General features: G+C 26.4%; 1 protein-coding gene across 1 annotated transcript; it reads left to right on the top strand.

Annotated features, from left to right (window-relative positions):
- Positions 1–1686: 1686 nt before the first annotated feature.
- Positions 1687–19022, top strand: LOC119670965 (alanine--glyoxylate aminotransferase 2-like). The gene is made up of 4 exons (XM_038081425.1): positions 1687–1775; positions 5880–5998; positions 17488–17722; positions 17801–19022. Exons 1-4 carry the CDS (start codon positions 1687–1689, stop codon positions 18813–18815), a joined length of 1458 nt encoding a protein of 485 aa, XP_037937353.1. The 3' UTR covers positions 18816–19022.
- Positions 19023–19627: the final 605 nt, after the last annotated feature.

Here is a 19627-nt window from a genome sequence, read left to right as displayed (position 1 = left end):
AATATAATGTATACGCACTACAACACTCACTCTTCAGAATGACTTATTTTCTTTTGGAACCCTTTTCACATTACTTCGGGGAGGATCTCTTTCATTTTGGTTCAGATCTCCAATTTTTAACCGAACTTTTCGGTATCTTTGCGGTACTTCATTAGCCTAGTTTTTGCTAGTCCTTTGAGGACTTTACTAATAAGAATTTTATATTAGATGATTGTGATTTGTAGAAAGTAAAAATATTAATTTTATTTAATTTTTAAATTTGTTTGATTGGTAGAAATTGTTATATTTGGTTTTAAGAAAGTCTATTTGAGCCTCACATAAACCTTTTTTAAAAATAGAAATATGTAAAAAGTAAACTCATAACTACTCTAAATTGTTTTTTTTGTATTTAATTATATTTTATATAATTTAATTATATTATATTAATTTATATTTAATATGGACACAATTTTTTATTAAACAGTTTTTTTATAATAAATACACATAGTATATGTATATGTATTTATTAAGATATATATTTGCAAGATATATATTTGGTGATTGTGATTTATAGCATTTATAGTATATTTTTTTAATTTATTTTATGTGTATATTTTTTAAATTAAAAATTGTTATATAATATTTATTTAATATTTAACTAACAAATGCTGACACTAATAATACAATATAAAATTTTTTTTTAGAATAAATAAACATAATCATTTAATTATTGACATATTATTAATGTTTAAATCATAGATAGGTCTGTAAAATAAAAAATTCTTTTAATCAGTTCTGTAATTAACAGTGCCGAGTGCATAACCTCAATGAACCTAAATTTTCATGTTAAGAATATAATGTAAAGCTTAACGAATTCAAACAAAAACAAAAACACAAATTAAAATAAAAACAAAAACACAAACTAAAAAACGACTAACTATATGAAATGAAAATTCTTATCACTCTTTGAGGAAACTTCTGCTTGCAATCAGAAACAACCCCCGACACATATTGAGGAATATGGCAGGCACTTGTGAACACAAACAAACAAGCCTTTTTTGTATGTATTTAGCAACAATTACAGATTTATTGCGCATAAATGAAACAAAAAACAGATGTTAGTAGCCTGGCTTATCGCGAATTCTAACAAGCTAACAAGCCAGCAAGCAAATCAAATGCTCAAAAAGAGCAAGAGGCAAATTTTAGGCAGATAGTCGAAAAGGCACAGATAGATAAAGATGTATGCAAATACAAACACAAACCGTGCACACACAAACACATACACACGTACGCTAAACGCTTTAAAAAATAATAACAACAAAATTATGATGGACTATCGTATAAAAATGCTAAACTGCAGAGTTGAAGTCGTCATTCAGTTTTAGAATTTAAAGACAAGTGGTCAGTTCGTGCATTACACACGCATTGACCAATAAAACACAAAGTCATTTATTTACCAAACAAATAACGAGCAAGAGCATTCGTTGAAAGTGTATCAATTCAACTGTTAGTTGAACGGAAGGCAAGGCAAGGCAATTCTTTTTAATTCATAAACAGTTGCTGGTAAACAATAGTTGTGGCAACACGCTGCAGGCGCTTTGTGGTGAAGTAGAAAATAAAGTCGTTACATTTTTTTAAATTTTAAAAAAGTTTAGTTTAAATTTATTATTAAAAAATAACAAAAAAAACGAAAATTATAAAACTAAAATGCCTTTTGCACGTGAACAAATTGAATCCATGATGTCGGAAAAACTATCTAAATCAGATACAATTAAATTACGAAATAAACATATTGGGTGAGTATTTTTTATTGAATAAGAAATTAAAATAGTGTAATTTTAAGTTTTTTGCTATAAGTTATATTTAAGTTAAATAGTTTTTAAATTATTTTTTATTTTATTTTAATTATTGTTATTTTTTTGTTTTTTTTTTGTTTGTTAACGTATATATTTAAGATATTTTTTCCTGCATTTTGATTAACTGTTTTTTTTCGACAAGGTCAATTAGTTTCATACTTTCTTTGTCAAGGTCATGGAGCACATGCACATCACCACCCGCATTGGTTTGCTCTAGTGTCATCGCTCCTCTTTTAAAATTTCCGCGCATAGGTGAAGAAAAATGAGAGCATAGCGAATGTTCTACTGACTCTGTGTGTTGTATTTTGAGGATTTTGTTTTTGTATTTTTGTTTTTCAACCCGTAGAAAAAATTGTTTGGTGCAGTTTCTCACTGTGTTGTGATTTTTTATATTTGACTCGTGTTTTACTCGTTATTTTGTTGTTGTCCCTTTAAGCAGAGCGAGTGCAGCTGACACCTGTGCTGTAGCAATTTTGTTAAACTTTTGATAAGGAAGAAATTTTAATTAGCAACAAATTTAAATATTTTTAGATTTTTTAATATATAAACTTTGTTAGTTTTTTTTAATATATAGATTTTTTAATATATAAACTTTGTTAGTTTTTTTTTGTTTTGTTAAAATATTTTTATTTATTTTAAAACAATATTTCATTTGAATACTCTACAGTGATAAAGAAAAATAAATATAAATTTGTTTGATATTTGTTTAAGATGTTTTGCAATAAAAGCAAATGAGTAATAACAAAATTTATAGAGATATATTTTTAAAGTTAAATTATTTATTTTAATTCTGAGTTTATTTTCAAAAATAGTTTTTATCACTTAAAAAAGTAAAATAAATAATTTTTAGATTTATGCCATTGTTTAGTAGAGTGATCCATCATTTTTATATAAAAATGTTGTGCTAAAATATAATATTTCCTAAGACCACTAATGATGAGTACTTGGTAATACTCGAATCAGCGTTGGTCAGCCAAATTTCAATAAATTAAATAAAGTTTTGCCCTTATCTTTTCTTTGCTATTCGAATCCGTCGAACTTCTAAATAGTTCTAAATAGTCCTTTTCATCATAAAGACAATTCCACATTATAGTGTTCCAAACGTATAGCAGAATAACCCAAAATTGTTCTAATATGTTCTAATATACAATATTTTAATAAATATTAAAAATATTATAAGAAAATCAAAAATGTATAAAAATCAAGTTGTCAATCTTTTTTAATTCGTACCGATATCTGAAATAATATATAGGTTCTAAGGAACTGACTGTTTTCATAGACATCCACAAATTCAAGATATAAAAATTGTAGTTTTATTATCCGATTATAAGATATAAGAAAAGTTTTTTATCAAAAATTAAATTAATTATTTTGCTACAGCAATACCCATTGCAAAGTTCTTTAAATAGTTTAGAATAGTGAATATTCATCACCAGTCAACTGGTTTAAAAGTTTTACTTGCTGTAAAATAATTAACTTAATTTTAAAGAAAAGATTTTTCTTTTATTATTATATTTTCATATAATAAACTACATGTATAACCTACATATCATATTTGTTTAATGGGCGTAAAATTTGTTTCATATAGGAAATTTTAGAATTTAACATATATATTTTTAATTTCGAACATATGGAATTAAGTGTTTAATATTATGTTATTGATCACTTTTCTTATATTGATGATTAAAAATCATTCTGCACGTTGTTTAAGATCTACCACGTCGTCACGTTAACGGTTTTAATTCAAAGCTACATGAGAAATTTAATTCTAGATCTCATGTAGAACATAACCGATTTAATCATACTTCTAATTTTTTACTTCAGTACTACTGTTGTGCTGGTTAGTAGCACAACACTTGTTATGTACTTTAATAAAGCATTGTAGTTTTCACTAGGTTTTCTTTGTAACGACTCATGTCTCAGAGCAGTAAAGAAACACCAATTTTACGCAAGCATTAAAAATTTTGACTTTAGTATACTTATCTGTTTAGAGTCTTAAAATTTTTGGTATCATCAATCTCATATTGAATTATTAAATGTTGGTCAACAATTTAATACAGATCTTAAAAGTATCATCTCTTAACCCTGCTTTGTATCTATGTTTAGTCACATAAAACTCATTTAATTGGTTGAAAGCTTGTTCAAAATTCTTAAGCAACAAATGCTTGTCTGTATTGCATTCATCTATTATATATAACAATCTAACAAAAACAATCTGTTATAGAGAAAACCGTTCTGAATAGCATTAAAAATACTTCACTTTGTTTACAATAAAAAAATTATTAAAAATTATTAAAATTAATAAAAATTAAATATTCACTTTTCAACTTAACAATTCATTCATAATTGCCACTTCAATAAAATTAACAAATTTTAACAAGTCATTTAACGAAATCAATATTGAAACACCCCACAAAAGGGCTTTAATGTTTATTTTTAATACAAATTAATATTTAGTATAGAATCAATAATTGGAAGTTCCAAAAATATGAGAAAAAAAATTGAAACAAAAAAGTATACATATACAATTTATTGCGAAGTAGCCAAAAGTCGTTATATTTATTTAAATGCGGGTTTCTATGGCGTATGAGTGATCACCATAAGTTTTGTGTGAGAAATTCATTAGCATTTCGGGTTAAAATCAATATTGTTTTTAGAATATTTGTTAGATACGTAGATAGAATTTTGAATGGATTGTTTTAGTACTCTAATTGCAGTTCACTTTCTTTTTTAACGCTTTTACTTTACTCATGAATTTTCTCTCATGGTTAGAGACTAACAATAATTTATTTAATCTTAATAATTTGCTGCTTAATGTGCTCAATATTTATTAAGTAATATTTTATATTATTACATTATTATATATTGCATATTTAGAATGATTATATTATTATTCATATATTTAATAATTAAATTTTAAGTTTAATATTTATTTAGAAATTATTCTAAAGCTTATAAGTTTTTTCTCTAATATTTTATGCGAAAAAAAATTTTTTTTATATATCTATATCTTTTGAAGTAAATATATAAAATAAATTTTAAAATTATTTCAAAAAAATAGAATTAAGATCATAATTAATTTCTTTTAAAATCAAAAATAATAAATTATTAATAAAAATATTTGGTTTGTATTAATAATTATTGATATCGTATTGTTCGATAGTAAAATTGAGTTCATAATAATATATAAATTAAAAAATTTAATTAATTATTGATGTAGTTTATATTATTGAAAGCCATATATTTTTTTTGATACATTTAAGATTTAATATAGATGAAATGTTGTGTTGATTTATTAATTGAGCAGTTACCTCAATTAATAAACTGGCGAATTTAGTGGGTTCATTGTGATACCACTACTTAAAATGAGACTTTAACTGTTAGATAATATGCTAATTAGTACCTTTTCATAGCTCTAATAGAGCTATATAAAATGAATAAATTTTATGATACATTTTGATTTATATTATGTTTATTGAAATAAGAAAAAAATCGAAATCGTTTTTAATATGAATACAATGGCAAAAAAAAAGGAAAATAAATTATTATTAAATTTCTATATATAATACATAAGCCTTCATCAGTACAAACAAAAACTTAAAAGATGTAATATTTTAAGCTATATATTATATTAACATTACATTAAATCTATTATAATAATAAACGTATATTCTTATATATAACATATTTAAGGTGAAATATTAAAAATATATATTTACTTTCTGTTTGAAAAACAATTGTTAAATACCAAATATTATATTATAAATATTGTGTATATGTTTACTTATTTTATTTAGATATATATTATTAGGTATAAATATTATATAAATATATTATGTATTTTTTTATAACAATAGCTTATTTTAAGCATACTTTCCATATATAAATCGATAGCAACCAAAAAAAAATATTCTTTTCTTGTGCTTTTCTTTCCAAATCAATGGAACCTGCTGTGCTTCCAATCAAACCAATCTGCTGAATTTGAAAATTTCAAATTAAATACCAACTAATAATCTAAAATAACAAAAAAAAAAAACAATATAGCCAAGCTTGTCAGCTATTTTATCGTTCTGATCCGCTAAAAATCGTACGCGGTCAGGGTCAGTACATGTTTGATGAAGAAGGCACACGATATTTGGACTGCATTAATAATGTGGCTCATGGTAAGTCATTTCAATTATTATAATTCTTTGTTTAAAAAATAATATGTATACCAATATATTTTTCTAAATTGAATATTAAATAACATAATATATATTCTTCATATATTATATTTTAAATAGCTTTTTTTATAGTAAAAAACAGTTTTAATTTAAACTGAAATTAATTTTTCATCAAGTGAATATATTCGCATATGTAATATAAATAATAAAAGTAATAATAATAATAAACTTTTATATTAATATTTATGGAGATATAATACATATTTACAACAAAATATTTATTTCAACAAAATAAAATTTAAAATTCTTTTCGAATTTATAACTTCTTACCGAGATGTACTCAAAATAAATAAAATTGAATATATAAATATATAATATATATATAATATATATATTGTTGCTTAATCACCTGTTGTGCGTATTCGTTCGAATAGCCGGATTTTGTAGAATAAAATAAACTTCTTGGTTTCAATATTTATATCCTTATATTCGACGGTGATATATAGATAATATGTTTTTATACCGAGCAACTATCCCGAGCAATATACAACTCTTAACTCAAAATTCTAACAATATAAACTGACAATATATATGTAACAATACATATATTATTAATTATATATGCATACATATGTATATATAATAATATATAGTATGTGAGACTGAATTTTTGCACAGCCCAAAAATAATATATGGCCAATTGTAACAATGGAGGTTCATGTTCATTAGTGATAATGAGGTGCTATGCCAAATATATATTATATGGTCTGTCCAAAAAATTCTCTTGATTATAAAATTAATTTCGTAATTTTCTATACTAGATAGAATTCTTGTTACAAACAAAAAAAATTTGAATGAGAAGTAATGAAAAAAGTTTCATTATATGAAATTTAAAATACTTTTTATAGACGACAAATATTATTCGAAAAACCTATTTATGGAGACAATTATATAAATTATTATGAAAAAATACTAATAACAATTCTAGAAACTTTACACGTTAAATACGTTTTCATGTATAATAATAATAAAATTTTTTAATTATTTTATATATGTAAATAAATCTAAGCCTTATCATTAGTAATAGAAAGTAAAATTACAAAATTAAAAAATTAATTTTTACTGCCTCAATTTTACACAACAAACGTGCAGTTGCAATTTCATTATCGCAAAATGTTAATTACTTTAGCGACAATGTATTTTATACTTGATAATTAAATAAAATAAAAATGAAAAGTATATTTCAAAAAAATAATCTGAGCAATTATAATAACGCAAAATTATAATTTCATATATATTATATAAATTTAATAAAAAAAAAATCAAAAATAATATTAAACAATCCAATTTGAGTCACGCATCAGACTTATGCAAATCATAAATTTGATATGAGCCTAATACCCATACGGTGCTTAATAATCTTTTGGGTCAGAAATTGTCGTCTTAGTTCATAAAAATTTATTTACTTCAAGCACATAAAATAATTTTTATTTGGATTTAATTTTAAAAATAAAGTAATTAATTTGATAGACTATTTTAATAGAAGTCAAATCAAATATCATTGACTTTGACTGGGTCTAATGATGGAATTCACATTTAGCAACAGACACTGCTTTGGGGATATGCGAAATCATTAAGTTCAGGGCTTTCTGAAAAAGCTTCTAATCAAAATTTAGTAATCAATTTCTTATCAAAATAAATAAATAAATATCACCTAAATAAAAACTTAATATAAATTTTGTATTAATCGCTAGATTATTTTTTCACACGCAAATTTATATTTCTGTTCAGGGTATTCCTTATAATTTATTTTGAATTATTTTTAATTTTTTTTTTAAATGGTTTATTGCCGTTTTCTATATCAATTTGAAGTGAATATTGTTTTGGTACTAAAATTAAATATGAACTAACAATAAGTGTCGTTGTGCTGCATTGAGTATATTGTTTAAGATTAGAATGTTGTTCTAATGGCATTATCTGTACCTTAACTGAAGTACTATTATTCGGTTCAATTACTCTTGCACAAGGTCGAATAGTATTTTTTGATTGAAATAATATAAAAACTTGAACTTGATAATTTTGATAATGTATAATTCTAAAAATATTTCATAAGAAATAAATATGATAATTGGTAAAAATAAAATACGCATTGTAATCAAATACATCATGTTTAATTTAATTGTATTAATAAATATAATAATATAATAAAAATAATATATTACTTAATATTTTGTAATTTTGTCATTAATAATATAATAAAAATGGTCATATAAATAGAAATCAAAGGGATATAGGCTGCTGTTAGAGTATGGAGATGGAGATCATTTGAAGATCTCCATACTGCAGTTGACTTTAATCAAACAAAAGATATGCAGCAATTCTTATATAGGCGAACATGTTTTAATCATCATAAAACCATACAAATATAATATATAGATTTGAGTAAAAATACGCTATTATAGGACATTGTTTTTAATTATTTTGTTAAATTAAATAGTTCTGGTACACAGTCGACATAGTAGCGATGCGTTAGGCATTTTAAAACCTCATCTGCGCACAAAAAAAATAGTTTTCCAAAGTTTTTAAAACGTCCGAAAAAAGAATCTTATTTGCAGTATTTTGAATAATCATCATCATTAACATAAGTTTCTGCTTAGGAATAATAGGGCCTCAGAAATATATATACATTATGTGCGGTTTTATGTTAACCACTTTACTTTGTTCCAAGAGTGCTACGATTCTTGCATCCCATTTTTGCGCCCCTTTTAACACAGTGCAGTAATTAAGGAAGCAACTGTTTGCAATTTATCGACATGTTCTTGACTAGAGAACACAGAGCAACAGAAGAAGAAGAAATCACCACTGCGATTTTAGATCTTCCTCTTCCTATATTATTTCTATGTTATCTAGTCGAGAACATGTTGATAAATTGCAAGTGGTAACTTCGGTGTTAAAATAAACTTAATAACGGTATCCAAAAATTGGGACACCTTTGGAACTAAGTGAAGTGTCTAACATAAATCATCAAACTGATATAAATAATAATGAATATTTCACAGACTGTAATGAAGTATAAAACAGACTAAAACGGAAATTACTAGGGTGGCATATCAAAAAATTATATGCGATGACTTCTTTAATGTAAATCTGATCCATCCCCTTTTGTGTCTTGTCTGTTTTTAACTGAAAGGGAAATTGTTTATAATCATTTAAAAACACACTTAAAAGATTAAAGAAATTTTATATTAATTTTAAATTATTTCATGAATGTTTACTTAAATTTTGTAATGTTTGACCTATATAAACTTATAAACTAGCGTCACAAAATACTAATGCTATGGAAAGTTTTTGAAAAGATTAGAATTAGATTAGATTCAGTCATTTGGCACACATGAATTTTAACTACAAATTAGAATTCAGACATTCATTGTTAGTTAGCTTACGAAGACAGCCAGTCATAGTAGTCTTCAGTACTTAAAAACATTAGTGAGATATAAATAGGTTTAATATTAAGCTAACTCAATTACTTTAAACCCCAAAATAAAGTAAATAAAGGCAATTGATATAGGTGTTGGGAAGATGACATAGGAGTTAGCTTAAAGCTTAGATAGACTATTGTATATCGCATGATATTGGAGACGTCTTGTATATAATTAATTGGAAAAATGTTTTATTTTACTGTTTTTTTTAATTATTTTTCTTAAAGACATTAATTATTGGAACATATAAAATATAGACAGCAACAACCATAATAGAAAATAAAAGCAACTGAAATAACAACTTTACGACTATTCGATTTATGACGAATAGGTATGTTGTTGTTTTTTCTGATATTATCACCTTTGTTGTTATACTCGTATATAACAGCTGTTTATATTATTTTTTTAATATTTTATTTATGTCTTGTGTTTTTATTTTTAAATAGAAATATTAATAATTAAATTAGAAATTACATTTAATTGTCATTTCATTTACATCATTACACTTGAGAAATTCGTTACTTTTCTATATCTAATAGTATCAGATACCATAGCATGATAGTGCGATATAGAACTAGACATCATATTTTGTTTGTTTAATGAAATTAATTATAATACAAATATAATTAAATTTATTTTTAATAAATTTAAAAATATTTTTTTATTTTCTTGTTAGTATATTATTAAATTAGTTTTAATCTTTGGACTTATAAAAAAGGTAGTTAGTATTGTAAGAAATCGCAGTGTAATTATCCTTGCTATATCTCTCAAATTAGGTTTGTTTCCACATAATATGGCTACAAAGTAGAAATATATATATATATATTAAACAATTTCCGCGTTAGAAAAAATTTGAAGTATATTTAAAATAAAAAAAATAAATAACGAGAACAAAAGGAACTACAGGGACATTCTTTATGGTATGCAAACTATTGTTTTAGTAAAAATAGCACACAAAAGACTAAAATCTTGACCCTTTTTAATTGCTATACAGAGTTTTAGTATAAGACACTAATGAAAAAAATAATATTTTACGGTGAATTACTTTTTGACTTTCATCTTAATTTAGGTTTTAAAGTCAGACAGACAGACAGTCAGTCAAATAGACGGACACGTGCAATCTTTACCTTTTTGCTCATTGTGATTGTTAGCCACGGTTTTAGGGTCTTCGTCGATTGTTTTGGGAAATTTAAGATTTTAGTGAAACAGCAGGTAGAATTAAATATATTAAAATTGTTTCGCTATGTTATTCACTTGGTAGCCAATGTTTTCTATTACTGTTTTCAATTTCCAGAAATATCAGTACCGCACAAACATGATGGACTTTAGTTTCCATAACTTAAAATAATAAAAAAATATTTTCCTTATACTATATGCATTTATTTGCTATATTTCTGTGAAGTCAGTTTTAAAAATATTTATTAGAAGTTGGCCTTTGTTAATGATAAAGACATTAATTTGTGAGTAAATTTCCATTGTACACATCTAACTAAGTCGTCTTACTTTTGTTTTTATTTTTAAACAAATGTTTTGAGTTATATTTGTTCTTTGTCAGCGAGTATAAATGCATTTGTATATCAAATTTACATTAGGCGATTAGTTACAGCTTTAAATAAAATATGTTTGGTAAACTAACGTTTAACAGAATATTATTTTTAAATATATATACAAAAATATGTATGTTAATTGAATAACAAAATAGTGAACTGTGATTTAATAGTACCAGTTAGTATTAGTTTTTTCGCTCTTTGATTGCGGTTTAATTGATCCACAATGTGAACACCTTATAATCTATATACGCCCTTTTTATTAAGGTATCACGGAACAAATAACGAGAATTCTTACTTCAGTCGCTTGAATTCCTCTAAGTGGTGCTAAAGAATGGATTCTTAACATTTTTTTTTATTTTATAATTTAATTTTATATGTACTTGCACTTTCTAAGGAACATATGATAGACTTCACATAAGACAACTTCATTAATTTATTTTAATAATTTTATATGGAAGGAGAGGTATGCAGATCTGTGAGGTCAATTATATATTTGGAGTGTTTAAAAGATTTTTATTAAAATACAGATACAAGTGAAGGTTCCTTCATATAAGAAGACTTCTTAAGACTTATATAAATATTCATATTGCATATAAAATGAAGGTTTTTATTAAACTTTTACAAAATAGAAAAAATAAAATATTCTTAAAGTTTAAATTATACTTTAATTTATTTAATTTAAATAATTTATACCTAATATTAAAACTAATATTAAAACCAAAATTATATACATTCCTAATTCAAGTGCTATTGACATAACTTTAATCAAGTTATTTTGTTTGAGAATTTTAAATTAATTTCAAATAAATATAAATAAAAACCAAATAGGTATGAAATAAAAAATTAAAATAAAAATACAATTAACGAAAATATATTTGGAGAAATAAGATAAACAAATAACAATATTTAAATCATATACAAATAAAAATTAATAAATAAATAACAAATTTAAGCAGTAAAATAAAATGATACCATTATAAATTTCTAATATGTTTTCCTTGGTTCCCAAACTGCGAGATAATTGAGTGCCTCTTATCCTCTTGACTTACAAGTAGATTAAAAATAATATCAATTTGCCATTTGTGCTTTTGTGTGGCTATCTAGTAGATAGTGCCCGTTTACAATGTTAATTTCGATCTTGTCTAAATATTTAGTTTTCTAGTTCTTGATGGGGTAATAGACTGCCCAATTTGCTTAGTCTTGGCATAAGTGATCTCATTCTGACCTAAAATGATGCATTTTTAAGAAAATATCCACTTTATATCATATCATGACAGACAAGAGATACTGGGAAGCACTGCGAAATAATGTAATTATCTTTCAAGCCGAAATATACGCGATAGATATATGCGCCACTTTTAACCTTGAACGTAACTACCGGAATCGTGAAATCGCAATACTGACTGTCAGCCAGGTAGCTATATCCTACTAGGTATCATCTAAACTGGTATGAAAGTGCATTGACAAGCTGAACATACTTGGCTGGAACAATCAGGTGCACCTTTTATGGATTCCGGGACATGCTGGTATCCAAGGCAATGAAACGGCAGACAAACTTGCAAGAAGAGGCGCAGCCTCAAGAATAATAGGCTTAGAACCATTCTGTGGTCTAGGCAAAAGAACTCTATATATTCTTATGAATGGTGCAGAGGAATAAAAAAGAGAACTCTATTGGGAAAGGTTACCAGGACTGTCACAATTTAAATGCTGTTAGAGACTTACAACCTAAAACGCTTCAAAGATTGTATAGCACAATCAAAAAACAACCTAAGAATTATTATGGGATTATTGATCGGTTACTATAGATTCCATAATCATCTATCGAAGTTAGGATTTCAATTCAACTCAGACTTCAGATACTGTAGAGAAGAGAGAGAAACTGCATACCATTTGCTTGGGGAGTGCCTGGCACTTATGCACAAGCGTAAGAAACACCTAGGAGGGTATTTCATGGATCATAAAGATTCAAGGCTCTATACTGCCTTTCATTAAACAAATCGGACTTGGACACTCTAACCCGAGTAAGGGGCACAATAGATCTGTTAGGTCGCAATATACAATCCCTTATTTTTAATAATAATAATAATCATATCACGACTGCTATGTGGATACCAAATATACGTACATATATTCATTAATAAGTACTATTGCTATTTTATATTATAATACCATATTACTAAGTTAAAAACTATAACTAAATAACTATATATATAAGAACTACAATTACTATTTACAAATTTTTTAAAAACATTCGTTAATATAATTAAATGTGACCCTGGGATATTACATTAAACCCATGAAAAATTTGAAAAGTTTTTACTTGTCTGTTTTTGATAATACGAGTATAAGTGGTATATAAATGCGACAATTTCTGATAAATAAATTGATTAAAATATTATTTATTCTATTAAAATATAAATTTATAATGTCAATATTTCATTAATTATAAAAACAACTTTAAATTTTTTTTCCAAAGTTTTTTATAAACAACTCAGGTTGGCACGTAGTAAAGCATCAAAAATGTAATATTACTAACCTTAGTCATCTTACATGCGCCGTTAAATAAAAACAACAACATCTGAATAAATTTCATAAAAAACAAATATATTAATTTTAATCAATTTTAGTAACAACAATAAAGCGAAAATAAATTGATTAGAAAAACAACTGTTGTTGTTTTTAAATTGACTTAAAAATAATAAAAAATTAAATAAACTATAATATTTCTGATATCGCGTGAGATACACGTGAATAATCCACTCACTCACTCACTCATTCTATCAAATTTGAAATTTACTAAAATGTGCGAGCTTATCAATAAATTATGGAACTGACCCCCAAAATGTAGAATTTACTGTAGTGTTCATTTCGTCAAATGGGTGTGAAAGTAAATTGTGTTTAATAAATTAAATAAACTTTTGCACTTAAATTGCTGTCATAAAAAAAATAAATACATATTTGTCGTAAACAAATTTATTAAAGTCATGCATTACGAAATATGACAGAGCTTAGTACAGATGGATTAAAATAAGGGAATAGTGCAGTGAAATATTTTGGTACTTACATATCAGCTTGTAGTTTCTAATAGAAGAAGGTCGCAACTAAGTAATTTGTATGTGCTATATGCCTATAAGATTGATACAGGAGAAGGGAATGTACATTTCGCTAACTTATTTCGTTCATAGTTTTTGATTAACCTGTGTAGATGTCATAGATGTCATAGATGTGTAGATGTACAGGCTTCATACCACCATTTTTTTCGACTGTAGTTTGAAACTTTATTATTTTCTTTTTTAGTTGAAATTTGGATCCATGTATGTTGTTCATAGTAACTATATTTTTCTGTACAGGTTAAAAGTCTTTATGCTATTCTTTTTCTTTGACTGTATCATAAAACTTAACTACTTCCTTTCCTAGTTGAAGCTTGGAGCTATGTAGTTAGTATTAACTACATTCTTTTTGTCCAGGTTTTAAGTCTTTAACTATCTTTTTTCGTAGTTGAGGCTTAGAGTTATGTACTTCGTATTAGTTAGACTCATTTTGCCTATTGAGCTTTGTCTAAAGATTGTGAGAAAAATTCACCTAGAAGGCATCCAGCGTTCTAGCAGATCTTGGCAATTATGGCTTAAGGAAATGTCCAGGAGTACGTGGCAAAATGGCTATACAATTTATCACTTCAATCTGTCTTTAACCGAGAAATATCTCTGTTATAAATAGATGTTACATTAGGTAACTTTATAATGAAAGGCTCTTCGATATGTGAAAGTAAACATATTAATAAAATGCTACTATGCATATATGTATATAATTTGAATGGATTTAGAAAAATGTATTAATTTATATTAATATACTGATATTATATATCAGTATATTCTTATTTATATATTATATATATACTGATTGTTGTCTTTGTTCTTCCTATTGTTTAAAAAATATGTTTATAAAACTAAAAATCTTATACAAAGATCGTTTAAACTAAATAAAACTGTTTTAGAAATTTTTTTATTATTTTTTTTTATAAAGGTTTATTATTTCGAAAAAAGAAATAATCTATAAAAAATTTTTAACTAAAACTATTGTCGGTTTAATATAATGTAAACCGCTTTAAGACCCCACTTATGACTTATAACACTTCAACAAAATGCTGTAAGAAACTGACCTCAATAAAACTATTTATAGTATTTAATGTTTAATATTAAATATTAAATAAAATAATATTATTATCAAATATATGTGTTTATTTCGTAAATATTTGTAAATTTTAAAAATATTTGTTTAAAAATTTTCCAATCACATTTTCAGTGCTCCTCACTGATAACAAACTATTTCACATTACAACGTCTTCATCGATAGCACGTGTTTATGGTGCTGCCTTTAAATTTATTTACGAAAACAAAACGTTCTCAAAAACGTTTTCCTTGGATTGCTGAATCATGATAGCACAACCTCCTCGCTGATATTGCGTTCAACCCAATTCTTCCAAGAACGAAGAATGTGTTTTTTAGATCGCGTGCTACAAGATGCGTGCTAACCGTCTTGCGTTATCAATTTTTTTGAAGCATGTGAACGTCTCATGTCTCGTGTGGAAATAAACACGCTTAAGATAAGAACCAAGTGAATGGCTTAGTTATTGTTTTATATTCGTTTTTTTCTCTATAAATATTTATTTAATTTTTCAAAACTGTACAAGCAGTTTTATATGGGTTCTTTGTTCTTGAGGCTATTATTGTTGGTATTTTCATACATATAATATTGATATTGACAGGCCAACTTACGACCAACTGCTTTAATGCTTTAATTTATCAATTATAAAATAGTGGAAAGTTCTTAAGCGATAGAGTGCCAATAAATTATAGCTAAAGAAACTGTTAAGCCAAATGAGGTCAATAATTTCTAAGTACTTTAATAAGCATATGCTATTCTATGAGTATAAGATTATATATTTCAAAGGTTATTAAATAATCTTAAAGCGAGTTGGACTTCTTATATATCAATCAGAACAATATCACATAGTTGAAAACATTAGTTTAAACTTAAAACTCAGAGGGTTTTTATATTTATCCAAATTGAATCAGTTAACTAGACTCTAGGGCTTAAAAACTCAACCTTGATGGTTTCAAAATAAAACTTGCGGATTATGTTATCAACTCATGCAGTTTACTTTCTATGATTTAAACTTAAAGGTTTAAGCATACAACTCCGAGAGTTTCCTTTCCTTCTTATATATTACGGATTATCAACTTTAGTGGGTCGATAATCTGTAAACTCAAATTCCGAGTTTAAAAAAATTGATTTAAACATTGAACATTGAAAAACTTTTAGGAGTTAAAAACTTAAACTAAAATTTTCAATCGTGCATTAGATTTTCATTAATTGCGTAAAATCATATTCATATTTTTACCTAAACGAATCATCAATAACGTTCAAAAAGGAAACAGATGAAATGAATCTATCTAGTAATTAGTTTTTACACCTTTCCTTAAAGCAGACATTATGAGATATAGTAAAATATCTCTGTAGTGATGAAAATTGCAATACTCACAAGTAACATGTAGTTTTTCAGAATTTTTAAAGGTTTAAATATTATTATTGTACTAAAGACCTATCAAAATGGTCTTAACATAATGCATTGGTTCCAAAACCCCACAGTACATTAGTAGCCTCGATATTTATGTAAACCACAACATTATTAATGTTGCTAAAGAAGTTTGAAAACAAGTGGAAGCACATTGCGAATACTGAGTTGCGGTCATGAATAAGCTACCATGCTTTTTAATAGAACTGGTCCATGTCTTCATCGAAGAAAGCCATTTGATCTTATTAACAATTAAATAAGAAGATGGATTTTAAAAATCACTTCTTAAAAATATATGTTTTATCTTATCAGTTACACTACTCGTTAGTTAGTTTTGAACTAGTTGTAGTGTTAATAATAACATTCGTTAAATGTTTCTAACAAAAAAAAGAGTTAATGCGACTTGCGTCTAAAATATATATTGGATTTTTTAAAAACCTTATTATCTTCAGATCTTAAGGCCTACGCCTTTAATAACTGACTTAGCCAAATAGCAAAATATTAATTTCATTATTTAAGTTTAGAATGTTTATATTAGGTAATAACACTGAAGATGGTAGACCGAAGTAGACCGAAATATCTATTACAAAAAAATATAGATATAGCAACTGTGATATGTGCTATAGATAAATTTAATCACATTGTTTAATTTTAATTTTAAGTTATTAATCTATTACAATAATTATTATTTTAAAGTTGAAATCTTTTGTCAGCTTTATTTGAATATATTTAAAAAAAAAGGATACACTAATGGGTAATAACCGTAGATACTGCCATATTCTACAAATTGGTTCAAATATTCCAAAATATACAATTTCATTTACATTATTTATATTTATAATCGAAATAATATAATAAATTTTATTATTTTTTTATTCTTTTTAGTGGGTCATTGTCATCCAAAAGTAGTAAGTGCCGGCTGTCTACAAATGGCGACCATTTCCACCAACAATCGTTTCTTACATGATGAATTGGTTCAATGTGCAAAGACATTAACTAGTAAAATGCCCGAAGAGCTATCCGTTTGTTTCTTTGTGAATTCTGGTTCTGAAGCCAATGACCTTGCTTTACGTTTAGCTAGAAATTATACTAAACGTCACGATCTTATCACTTTAGACCAGTAAGTAGTAAAATATTTCTTTTATTATATCTGGATAAACTAACTTACAAATTGTATTTACTTTATTTATCTAAACAGTGCCTATCATGGTCATTTAACATCTGTTATGGAAATCTCTCCATATAAATTTAATCAACCAGGTGGTGATCCAAAACCAGATTATGTTCATGTAGCACCTTGCCCAGACATTTATGGTGGCTTATATACAGACAAAGATTATCCCAATGCTGATATGGCCGAAATTTACAGCAGACCTATAGCCGATATATGTGAAAAGCTGAAATTACAAGGCAAGGGCGTAGCTGCTTTTATAGCTGAGAGTTTACAAAGTTGCGGTGGGCAAATAATACCACCAGATGGTTATTTCCGCGCCGTTTATAATGCTGTACATGATGCTGGTGGCTTGTGTATTGCTGATGAAGTACAAGTTGGTTTCGGTCGTGTAGGTACACATTACTGGGCCTTCGAAACTCAAGGTGTAGTTCCTGATATTGTTACTGTTGCTAAGCCGATGGGTAATGGACATCCAGTTGGTGCTGTGGTGACTACACCTGAAATTGCGCATGCATTTTATGCTACAGGTGTGGCTTATTTTAATACCTACGGGGGTAATCCAGTATCATGCGCTATCGCTAATGCTGTTATGCAAGTAATTGAAGAAGAAGGTCTGCAACAGAATGCTCTAGAAATTGGTAATTATCTATTGCAGCAATGTCGTGAGCTTAAGTACGAATTCGATATTGTGGGTGACATACGCGGTATGGGTTTGTTTGTTGGGATAGAGTTGGTCAAAAATCGTGAGAAACGTGAGCCTGATACGAAATCAGCCCATTGGGTCGTCAATCGTATGAAACAAGTTCATAAGATTTTAGTATCCTCAGATGGTCCCAATGATAATGTTATTAAACTAAAACCACCAATGTGTTTCAATCAAGAAAATGCAGAAACTTTCTTGCTGGCATTCCGCGAATGTTTATCTCTATTGAGTAAAGAACGTCAGGACGTTGCACCACCAAGTGTAACCGCTTTGGACGCACTTACATCAACGAATAAGATTTTTGAACAAAAGGAACGTTTAATTAAGTCAGTTTAAAGCTTAGCTGACATTCATGATAAAATTTGGCTTTACTTTATAAACATAGTAGAATAGTTTTATGCTTTAATTTTAAGTTATATATTTATTAGCCACAACTGTTCTAATTGTAAATTAGCTGTAGTTTTGTAGTAAGATTTACTTAACCTTTTATTTTTAGTTCAATTGGCTAAATTGATGTGTGAAACAATTTTAAATTATTAAAAAAAAAATATAGTTTTAAGTATATATCATATCCAAATATAATATGTTAATAAAACAATGCTGTTATGCAAGTACAATACAATATAAAAAGACATCTTTTACTAAATAAAAATAATAGAAAATTTATAAAATAATGAAACAGTTATCCGTTGAAGAAAGTAACTTTCATTAAAAACTTTTAATGTTTATTCACAATCAAACCTTGCTATTTGCCGAGCATGCCGACCTATGTCTGATCTAGAAACATCGCCATGTCGCGCTTCGGTTCTTTTCGTAGCGTTTGAAAGAGGAAGAGCCATCGGATGCTACTTTTTTATAAACTGTATCCATGTATCCAAGTCCAGTATTGGACTTGGTTTATATTAACTGACATTATGCAGTAAGGACTATATAAATTATAATTTGTGCTCTTTTACATACAATAATAATTTAGTCTGACTTTTAAAGTCAATTATGACAAAAGAAACCATGTTTTTTAATAGAAACTATTGTTTTAGTGGGGAGGTATTTTGAATTTTTTCTCTTTTTTTTTTTTTGCAGTGAGTGGAAAGCGTCGAAATCCACAGTATGAAACTTAAACCCACTAAAGCCACCTCTTAGAAATAAAT

This window comes from Teleopsis dalmanni, chromosome 1, assembly GCF_002237135.1.
Source record: "Teleopsis dalmanni isolate 2A chromosome 1, ASM223713v2, whole genome shotgun sequence".
In the NCBI taxonomy this organism is placed as follows: Eukaryota; Metazoa; Arthropoda; class Insecta; order Diptera; family Diopsidae; genus Teleopsis; species Teleopsis dalmanni.
Note: the sequence above shows the minus strand (reverse complement) of the source record. Positions and strands in the feature narration are given on the sequence as shown.

What these genes read in the sequence shown, in the direction of transcription:
- LOC119670965 (XM_038081425.1), top strand. Translation starts at nt 1,687, where the DNA reads ATGCCTTTTGCACGTGAACAAATTGAATCCATGATGTCGGAAAAACTA. An exon ending in TTACGAAATAAACATATTGG is followed by an intron (nt 1,776 to 5,879) that starts GTGAGTATTTTT and finishes AAAACAATATAG; the next exon opens with CCAAGCTTGTCAGCTATTTT. An exon ending in GATCTTATCACTTTAGACCA is followed by an intron (nt 17,723 to 17,800) that starts GTAAGTAGTAAA and finishes TTATCTAAACAG; the next exon opens with TGCCTATCATGGTCATTTAA.